We start from the raw sequence: 11,604 nt of genomic DNA on the forward strand, positions 1-11,604 counted from the left end.
TGATATTGGATGGCATCTAGCAAGGGAGGAGAAAAGGCACAAAGGGACATTATCGGGACACATGAAAAAACTGGGACATAGACTGCAAACTTTATGTCAATGTTAAATTTCTGGAACTTCATAACTGCACTTGAAGTGATTTCATAAGTGAATATCTTTATTCTTAGCAAATATATATGGCACTATGAAGTGTTCCAAGAGCATGATGTATACAATCTATACTCAATATTCAGAAAATGAATGATAAATAGATAGAGATAGGTAAGTAGTTGGACAGACAGAATGATATGGCAAATGTGACAAAATATTAAAATGATAAATATGGTTAACTGATGGGGTAGGGGTAAGTATGAGGCTTGTATTATTTTTTATAATCATCCTATAAGTTTGAAAGTAGTTCAAAAATATATATATATTTTAACTTAGGAAGTACTCAAAGAATCATGTGGACAGGTGAAAATTATACAAGATCCATCCTGAGATGATTATCACTGGGGAAATCTGGGGAAATTCGAACAACAGAATAAATAATGGGATCGTAACTCACTGAGCAAGATAAGAATCCATGAAACCTTATTGACATAAAAATAGGAGTAAATAAATAAATGGGGAGAAAAGAAAGCCCTTCATTACAGTAAATTTTAGAAAGAATAATAGTTAGAAAATTACCAGTGGGTGCCAAAACAAGTACATGAAAGTTTGTTAAGGAAAGGGACATTAGCATAATTTCAATGACTCTCTCCAAAAATTATTTACAAAGGGAAAAACTGTAACTCTATAGTGGAGAAACCTGTTGGATATCACCTTAATCACCTTCATGAAATGATCAAAGTTAACATCATTAATAATAGAAGAAACTGACACGATGTGTCTTCTGATACGACTGCCTATCCCTCTGGTTCCTAAAAATGCTTAACTTGCATTTTTAAATCCTGAGCTAAGTTTGTTAAATTAAAATTGAGGGAAAATCTCAAAATAGCTGGCCGGTACTCTTCACAAATACCAGGGTTGTGAAAAACAAAGAAAGGCTAAGGGACTGTTTCACTTTAACAGTATCTAAGAAGGCATATATAATATACAATTTTTGGGCTAATTAATGAAATTTGATCATTTGATGATGGACTTCAGATTAGATAATAGTATTACATCAGTGTTAAATTTCTGATTTTCATACCTATAATGTGGTATGTCAGCGAATGCTCCAGTTAAGAAATAGATACTGAATACTGAGGCTTAAAGGGACACACACAGTCTCATTTTTTCCTCTAAAGGTTGACAGAGAGAGAGGGAGAGGAAACTGGCCAAAATGCAAACAATTGGTGAATTTTGGTAGTGTTTCTAGGCATTTCTTATACTATTCTTGCAACTCTTTTTTGTGAGCTTGAAATTATTTCAAAAATAAAAAGTGACCAGAAAAATAAAAGTCTCAGCCAAAAATTTATTCAATAGAGTACTTATGATTAGTTTTGTGATCTTTACATTTAACCAGCCAATTGAACTTTCTAACACCTTGCAGATTGAAATGAATTACAAATATATTAGAATAAAAAAGAAATGTAGACCCTTTCCCAGGGTACTAAGGTTTTATAACAAGCTCCACCAAGCTCCAAACCAAGCTTGAGTCAGCTGCCTTTCTCTTCTGAAGTCTTCAATTTCTTCTAGAAGCAGAGGAGAAGAAAACGTATCTTTCTGCAAGAATGTTTTAGTTTAGTCACACCTCAGAAATAAGGTGGCTACCTAATTTTGGAATATATGTTTGTGTGCCGAGGTGTGTGTGTGCGCGCGAGGAGGTAAGGATGAGGAGGGAGTCGAATTACACTTTCCTAGGCAATGTTCCAGGGAATTGGGTAGGTGTGCAGCCATTCCATTCCACTCTGCTCTATAATAGACAGCATATACTTTCTGAGTGCCCAAGACAGAAAAACATTTTAAATCCTCTCCTCATCTCCTCTCTTAAAGAAGTTCTATGTGATTCTAGGCAAAACTTGCCATCCTAAGTTAGAATGATCCCTGAGCTGGCCTTTAGAGAAGACATCGAACAGCACTTGAAACACCTCTGTGTGTTGTGTCTCGTGTGTCTCAGAGGTCCTTTGTCTCAGCAAATGTTAGTCAGAGAAACTCCAACATAATTACTGGTATCAATTATTGGACACATACTGGTAAAGTGACGGTCACACAGCCGGGCTACCAAATGCATATATTTTTTATTTTTTAAAGTGCACAGCCAGTATGATTTTATGTGGGAAAATCCTCATCTAAGAGAAAAAAGAAAAAAATCTTACGTTCCAAACTTACCTCTGTCTCTTAAGTATAATCTTGAGGAAATCACTAGCCTCTCAATTTTTAAAGACTGCATCAGTAAAGCTCAGTTACCAGAGCATTTCAGGCCTCTTCCCAGGGCTGGGGTGCTGGGGTGGAGAGATCACGTGTAGTGATACATTTGAAACTCCCTTGAAATTTACATAACAGGATTATGGTATTCATCACTCCATTTCCTTTAGCTCTACAAGGCTAACTAGGCATTCTGGTAGAGCCCTTTCCACAATCTAAGACTTAAAAATTCATTCATTTGGCTGGAATATCTCTATTGAAACAAAGTCACTCTGGGTGCAAACACTATAAGTAATATAATTATTTTAAAATATGGTAATCTGTTATTTTTTATGAACTTCTGAATAGCTTAAAAGCCCATATATAACACAACATAATACGAGATTATATGCTCTAATATAAAATAATATAATATAACATATACTAAATTATGTTTCCGGTCACTAAACATTTCCTAAATATATGCAAATTAAGACAATATGAGACAGCAGCACAAAACAATTTTAAATGAAAACTTCTTTGGCGAATTTCTATTTGGTGATTAAACTTCTTCTCTGAAGTCAGATGAATCATGTCGCAAATTAAGGGAAAAAGCCTGGCTAAATGAATAATATGTCCAACAGTGAATCTCCTGTCCTGAATAATTATGCCGGGCAAATGTGCTGAAGTAAGCCATCTTTCCATAGGGGCCTCCCTGTGTTATGTTAATAAGTCAACTACTAGATCCAGCACATTAAAAAAATTCTATGTGGCTTATTAATTTACAAAAGGGAAGAACAGCCCTCTGACTTCTCTGAGGACATCAGAACAAGGTGACTTGAGATAAAGCTGAAGGGAGAGGAGGTGCTGTCGCAAGTCATAGCTTGGTTCACTCAGAAAAGTGAATCTTAAGAAAAACACCACAAAAATACTTGATCATCTCATCAATCATCTTGGACTCACTGTTTCCAAAGAAGAATCTTAGGCTATGGTCAGCAATTTAATAGCACAAGCCAGCAAAATCCAGCAAGGCCTGGTGGTAAAACTCATACAAAGGGCTTCTGATGACATAGAGACAGCTATGAGACCTTAAGTGTCTATGCAGACTAGGTAAAGAGTTCCAGAATTTGGGAGTGGGAGCTGGACTGATGCAAAGTAACCCATCTAGATTATTCAGACCCTCAAATATTGTTATGTTGGGTTGAATGAACCAGATAATTATTTAAACAACATTTTCCAATTGTTTTTTTTCCCCCTACATAGAAGGCATTAAAGGCTTTACATACTGTCGAATAAAATTTCTTTTTGCCTCCTTGCTTCCAGCATAAAGGGAATTATTAAGCTTCCTGCAGCAAGTACACAAGACAAAAATTTATTCTCTGATATGAGTATACAGAGAGCTCAATATATCAATCTACGGATGTAATGAGTAGTTGACTTTATGCAGACAACTAAAATTTCAAGATCAAAATTACACGTGTGAGTATACTTGCCCATGCATGTTAGATACACCCCAGTGCACACACAAACACACACACACACACACACACACACACACACACAATCTAAGACCTCTCACTGGCTTCTTTTCTGCCATGTTTCCACTTAACCCCTAGATCTTTACCATGAGCTCTTACTTTGTGCTTCAGACTTATTCATCCAAATGCCTATTAGACATCTCTTCCTAGATGTCCCATAAGCATTCAACATTTCAGATACTGAATGCATGATCTTCCCTTCCAAACCTACTCCTTCTCTTCTAATTCCAGTTTCAATCAAAGGCGTGGACTATCACTTATATCAGATATCCTGGGCATTCTATAATTTTAACCTACCCTATCCCATAGTCAATCAATCAATAAATTCCTGACTATTTTACCTCTAAACTATTTTCTCCATTGTGTCTTCTTCTCTCTGTCCTGAAATCACTGTCCTATTTGGTCCTTATCTTCTCTTTTCTGGATCATTGCAATAATCTCCCATATACCCAGTTTTGATTTTGCTCTTTCCTTCACCACTCATATCCAAATAGTCATCAAGGCCTCTTCATTTCCCCTTCAAACTGCCTATTGTACTACCTTTCTTTCATTTTCCTAAATTGCCTGTTGTACTACCTTTCTTTCACTGCCCTGTGAGTTTTCTAGACTTATCTCTAGCCAGCATCTTTTTATAAACCTCTCCTACAGACTTATTTTGCTGTCCCCACTATGCTTTTTTGACTTGGGATCTTTGCTTTTTGCGTTTTTACCTTCTCACTTGCCTCTACTTATTGAAATCTCACCATACTATCCAAATTCAGCTTAAATTCCACCAATGCTACAAAGAATACTCTGAATACCAAAAATAGAAATGATCTCCCCCTCTTTTAAATTCTTATTGTACTTCCTGTCAATTCCAATGATTCTCAGTCTTTCAAGTATGAAGACCGCATTCCTGAGTCAAAAAAAAAAAAAAAAGATTTTTCAAACTCCTTATTCTCACACACTGGGTGGGGAGAAAAGGAAAAGGGTGGGAATTTTCCACCCTGGCTGTGTGGGAAGGTAGAGGACTCACTGGTGGCAGATGGACTTCTATATGGAAAGAGGCTCTGACAGTGCATGTTTCAGCATGTTCCAGAGGACACTAGTCATATGAAAGCTCCTATGAAAATGTTTCTGTTTATTCATGTGATAATATTTAAGTGCCCACGGTGTGCTAGGCAGTAAATGAGACACAGCCTTTCTCTCAGAGACTGTGCAGAAGATTCCACAGCCACATAAGCTTGGGAAACAATGCATACTACAGCAGCTTCTTAAGATTCAAAATGGACAATACCATACAAAAGTCTCTAAAAATACCTGCCATTAAGAAAAATCCAGCATTTGTATTTAGCATTGTTCTTCAAACAAATGCGGCCACAGAACCTCCCCACCACCGCCACCTTTTTTCCGAGCAATATCTATTAAAATCCCAGGCAACTAGAGCTCTATGGAATATATTTTAGGAAATGCTGTACAACAGCAATTCAAATGCTGAGGAGGAAATGCTGAAGCTTGGGGAATATGAAATATTGTATATTTTGGAGATTTGAACAGAGGGGAATTCTGGCTGGAAAGAGCACAGCTGCGAATCCTATGAAAGCCAAGTGAGGTAGAGGGTGTGGGGAGTGTGAGGGCGTGGACAGAGGGAACATTCCAAAGTCCCAACACTCTAAGTGGTTTTCCTCACAATCTAAGGAACAGACCAAGGAGTTAGAAGAGGTTAGACAATAAAGGAAAAGTGACTCTGAAGTTTCTCAAACTTTCTCTTTCCAATTCTCATGACAGCTCTGACCCTAGCAAGATGAGACAGATATTACTGCCAGGGAACACTCAACTGGAGCCGCCTCCTTCTCTACCTCACCCTTTGCCACTCACTCTTGAGGGAAAGAAGCACAGGTAGTTCTTCCCCTTCGTGAAATTCAATTCCTGGTTGTATTTTGCAGAAATCAAGTAACTTTGATTACTACTGAGTGCAATCATATTTAGTTTGCATTATGGTGACACATTAATAGCCCAACAGAATAACGTGTGCCGCATTAATATCCCAAATTGCCAGTAATCAATACTGGAGTTACATTTTACATTAAGGAAAAAAGTCAGAAAATATAATTTTGACAGTATATTTGAAATATGTCATTATGATGATCTGGAAAGTTAGGAAACTTTAACTGTGAATGTCCTAGATTATGAAGCCCACTATGTGGTATGAAAGGATACCTCTTAGTGCTACATAATCAGCTCTTTTCTGCAATCCTTATATGGACGCTGTGGCTGAGAATCCCTGGAGGTTTGCATTGTGAAAATGTTACTCTCAGACGTGGAAAGAAACATTATGCACATTTCTCATAGGCTTGAAGCATTTCATAACAAGAAAAACAAAAAATATTCCATTCAGTCTAAATGAGGTTATTGAAGATGTGCCAGAATTGTTCCAAAACCGTGTGAGCAGTACAAAACCAGCAGCGTCCACTGTAATGTAAGAGCCTCAGATGCTTCCAATGAAAACAGCGAAATCAGGAATACCAATCTTCAGTGAGAACCCAGCTGAGCCCTGCTCTTCCTTGCCAATCTGTCTGTAATTTAGTATTTTATGACAACCAGTTGAAGCAGCTGAGTTTCAGAACGTCCATTCTCAGGTATATACTTTATGGTAAAATTAATTGATACTGTAAAATAATCCAAAAAGTCAGCCCAAAAAGAATACATATTTTAGTATGCAATACTTTTATAAACTGATAAAGTATATAACAGAAATGTTATTAATGGAACTTTGTTCCATATCTTTTGGCCTTCCTGTACACGAATGAATTTTTATGTGGAATCTATTTAAAGTGAATATTCTTCAGAATATTGTACCTTTTCCTCTATCAAATTGGCAAACACTTAGAAAAACCATTTCATCATCAGCGAAGCTGATAGAAACAGGAACCTTGTGGTAACACAATTTGGAATACAATTTTTGAAAGTCAGTTTGGAGACATAAACACATATAATATATATACACACATATATCTATACAGAAACTCACATACATATGTTTATACATATGTAGCTTTGGCCAATTTCCTAGGAATTTTCTTTTAGAAATATTAGAAGACATTTGTAAATGGTTATTTATAAGGATGTCTATAGATGAAAAGCAGGAGCAACCTAAAAGCCCAAATTTAAAGGAAAAATAGAATAAATTACATTGTAACCATACAATGGATTAGCATGCACGTATTAACCATTTGTGAAAGAATATCAAGGACATGGTAAAGTGTGACAATACATTGAAAAAGCCTGTTACGTAATACTATGTACAGAATACTAATGCCACATTTATCTATGTCTAAAAAAAATACGAGAGGGGTATCTGCCTAAATGTTATCAATGTTTGGATGATGGATCTATGGATAGATTTCACGTTTTCTTATAATTTTCTCTGTTTTTCAAGTTTCTGAAATGAATGTATATTATTTATGCAATAAATAAACAATAAATTTTGCAAGTTTCTTGATATAGGCATACCTGTTGACGTAGTAACTGTATTTATAGGAATATATCCTAACCTAAGTAAATAGATGAATGTATGCATAATGATGTATTTACAACCATGCTCTTCTCTGGCTTGTTTAGAATAATAAAATATTGGTGGCAACTCAAACGCCCAACATTAGGAGACCAGTTTTTAAAAAATAACTGTACAGGGTGGGCCACAGTGGCTCAGCAGGCAGAGTTCTCGCCTTCCATGCTGGAGACCCAGGTTCGAGTCCCAGTGCCTGACGATGCAAAGTAAATAAATAAAATAACTGTACATTATGCAATGGAAGCTTGCAGCCTTCAAAATCAGGTTCTTGAAAATATTTGGAATAAGATAAAATGCTTATAATATATTAAGTTAAAAGGTATATAGATAGATAGATACATAGATAACCTAATTATAATTTAGATTATCTAGAAAGTGGTATGTACTTTAAAACGTTAATATGAGTTACCACTGGGAAGTGAACTTATTTAAAGTTTTTTTTTCTAATTCTAGTTTTAAAATTATTTTCTATACTTTCAACATCTGTATGAGCACAAGCAATCCTTGCAAACATTTTCTTTAAACTGTCATCTCTACTTAATTTATCCATGCATCAAAAAGTAAACAGATATAAAAACATTTCTTTTTAGTCTTTGAGTTTCTCTGATAAACAATAGGAAGTATTTTGACAAAAAGACTTCCTTTGTACTAAAAGATCCTTAAAATAACCACAGAAAGAGATATTCGTGGGGCTGGTCACAAGCTCATATTTATGAACTCTGACACTAGCTTCCTTAACCATTAGCTGTTCAGAATCTAAGTAAGCAAAGATCGAAGCAGTTAAGCTGTCAGACCTCAGGTGCAGCCTTCCTCTCTAATGCAAGCTCCACACCCACAGTGTGAAGGCTTTTTGAGTTCAATGAGAGAGTTTATTATTCCTTTCACATAGCCCTTTAATCATCACTGATCTATTGTCAAGGCAAATACCATCTTTCCTAGACTCAGGTATCTATGAATTATGGGTATTTATAGATATACCTACATAGCTCTAGATAAGAAGACTTAGACATAGAAATAGATGTAGATATATCATCTTTGATTGGAGGATTGTGGGAAAATATTTACATGAACTTAATTACTTAATATATAGCTTTTACGTTGCAAAAAGGCTTAACATCCCACTGCATGATGGGCAACAAGCCCAAAGACTTATCCTCAGTGCTATCACTGGAATATGGATTCAATAATAAACTTATTATTTTATTACACATGGGCAGAACCCATGTGTAAACCTGGTTCTGCCATATGTGATAAAAAAGACTGAGTCCTGCCTTCTTTCCAGAATGAAGACACAAAGACAATTCCTTTAGTTTCATGTAATATTTCAAGGTCTCTTTCCTCCAATAAAACAGAAAAATTAAAAATTGACATGTATCAATATTTCACCTATATTTAATGCAATATTAGTTAAAAAGTTCAGTTTAAAAATCACTGCCATATAGTCCAAGAATATCACTAGTGAAATGTACCATACACATGCTTATGCAAATATTAAGGATAAGATGTGTAGTCTATTTCGGTTTCTCCTGATGGAATAAAAAGCTTACACTAATTTTGGACTCGATGCAGGTCATTCAATACTTCCAAAATCTCAAGACAGTCTTTGAAAGTACAGCAAGGCAAGAACTTTTGCTTCCCACTTGAAATAGGCAGAACCAATGACAAATCTCAGGCCAGCAAACGAACTGAAAGTTGGAAAATGAAAAGGGAAAGAAAAGAAATGGAGATAAGGCATAAGTCAGCTTAGGTGAAGTAAAGCAAACATTAATATTTACTTGATTTGTCCATTCTCCGTGTACGTCGTTCTATAAAATCCCACCAGGGAGCCGTTCAGCCAGCCTGAGAAGTCCATGGTCAAGAGGTAGGCATCGCCGGGCGGAAGCTCTTCTGCGGCCTCGACCACCACATACTCCTGCTTTCTGTACTCGAAACACCGCTTGACCTGCACCTGCGCCCCCGAGGGCCGCGTCAGCGCTGGGAGCTGGGTGATCCGGGTCTCCCGCAAGTGCAGCCACAGGTACTGGGTGGGCTCGCTCACTTTGATGGAGATGGCCACGCGGCCCGTGTACGTGTCTGCCTCCAACACGGGCTTCACCTCCAGGTCGTAGTGCACCGGGTTGATGAAATCCGGCAGCCTGAAGCGTGTCCACTGTCCATTTTCATCTTCACTGGCAGGGCAGACCACCCGGTCCTGCGGAGGAAGATCTGAAGTGCTGGCTGCGGGAGGAAGGTGGGAGGGGGCAGGAGGTGTGGTGGAGTCACACCTGGTCAAGCCCACCGAAAGTCCCACGATTAATCCTACACCCACCACGACTGCACAGATAATGGCCACATGTTTCTTTTTAATGCAGTATCTCTTGGAGCTTCCTCCCTCCTCAAAGTTCATTTTTGTTTCCGAAGTCAAGTGTGACACATAAAAGGATGTTAAATTCAACTAACTAACGTCAGCCGACTTCCTTTTTAAATTAGAAGGAATTCCCTGGCCTGCTTGTCTGTTTTCGTTTTCCCACACCTCTCCCTGGCTTTTCGCTTCTTTTCCTCTCCCTTCGCGATTCCACGAGCCACTTAAGAATGAATGTAAAAACAAGGCGGTTGGGAAAGAGACTTCGTAAGAGGAGCTGGGCCGGAGGGAGAGAACTGACGAGAATATTGTTGCGGCTACCCTTATAAACAACTCGTCCCTGCGCCTACCCCTCCTGTTCTGGAGTGAGTTAAATATAAAACAGGGTTTAGCTTATCAGCCAACGCGGAGAATGCTTTGCCAAAGCTCTGTCAGCAGCTTTCAGGGAAAGCTTTAGGAAAAGTGTGCTTACCACAGAAAAATTTAAAACTTTGCTGCTAGGTCTATGACTTCTTTCAGTTGTGCTTGCAATCTCTCTTTTAATGAAGAGACTTCTTGAATTTCAGCTCTTTTAACAGGTAGCTTGCCAAAGAAGCAAAATGCTTTCTTTTCTTTCTTTCTCTTCATGTCATGCAAACATTCTGATTCTACACTTTGACAAAGTCATATCTTGGAGTTGACTGTCAAAAGTGATAATTAAGGACCACTTAAACACTCAGAAGATATTTGTTGAATTGGTGAATTAGCACAGTTAGGTAATCATTCAGTTGATACTGTATGAAAGAGAGGGAACTTGAGAAAATTAATCAAAGCAGTAGTGGAGCTGGAAAGCATCAGAAGTAAAAAGAGGAAGAGAAAAGGAAAAAGGTGAAAAGTAGCGAAGGAAAAGAAAGTTGCCTTACCTATTTCAGCAGTTTCATTCCAAATGAGTTTGACCTCTCCTAACTAGGGAATGTTTGGAGCAGATTCCTGATATCAAAAGTTGTACTATTGAGGGGTCCATTATCAGGGTAAACCCATTGCTTATGAATGACAAGATCAGAGGGAAATCACAATAATGACCTCCATATCTATCAGTAGCTTAGATACAGATGTCCAAGACACAATAATGACAGCAATAAAATTAAAATTATAAAAAATTTGAAAACTTTCTATTGCCAACTAGTTAGATATTGCTTACAATCTTGTTTATCATTTAAATCTTCCCTACAACCCAATGAGATTGGTACTATTATGATACCCACTTTAGAGATGTAAAGACTAAGGCTTAGAGAGGTTAAGCCATTTGCAGTTGAATTGAGGTTGTCTATGTCCAAAGTTCACATATCTAACCACTGCAGTATATTGCCTCCATCCTCTGAAGAGGAGAAATTGAGATTTGATAACCATGATAAACTTAGTCAAAACTTCCCAAAGTGAAATCCATAATAATAGTAGAGACACTTGCTCAGCATGCACTGCTGTGTTAAATACAATTAAATGTGTTCTTTTACTATTTTTCATTCATTCTTTCAGAGGTCCAGATGATAACACAAATTGTACATCTCCCAGATGGGAAATACTATGGAGTAATTTCTATAGTTAGTTGACAAGACAGGTGGCTTTTTGGTTAAGTATCTTCTTTTTTTTCTTTTACATGGGCAGGCTCTGGGAAACTAATGGTTAGATGTCTTTTGAGGGACTTGTATTCTATGGAACATACTTTCAGAAGTGCTGGTTTCAATTGTTCCAAATTTCAAAATCAACAAATGGAAAGAAAAAAAAAAGACTTTAAAGCAAATGGATCCATTTAACTGTGTAACATTTATATTATTTTTTCATAAAACAGTGTTTAGAGAAAAAAGAATTAAAGAGAAGAACGATAT

At 37.1% G+C, this 11,604-nt stretch overlaps 1 protein-coding gene across 1 annotated transcript in view; it reads right to left on the reverse strand.

The window, feature by feature from the left end:
• Positions 1–10,088, reverse strand: part of ENPEP (glutamyl aminopeptidase) — a 111,188-nt gene extending 101,100 nt beyond the window's left edge. Inside the window, exon 1 of the mRNA XM_077142544.1 lies at positions 9,174–10,088. Within this exon, the coding sequence (XP_076998659.1) occupies positions 9,174–9,784 (611 nt within the window). The 5' untranslated portion in view covers positions 9,785–10,088. The remainder of the gene's footprint in view (positions 1–9,173) is intronic.
• Positions 10,089–11,604: the final 1,516 nt, after the last annotated feature.

The sequence above is a fragment of the Tamandua tetradactyla genome, chromosome 24, assembly GCF_023851605.1.
Source record: "Tamandua tetradactyla isolate mTamTet1 chromosome 24, mTamTet1.pri, whole genome shotgun sequence".
Lineage (NCBI taxonomy): Eukaryota > Metazoa > Chordata > Mammalia > Pilosa > Myrmecophagidae > Tamandua > Tamandua tetradactyla.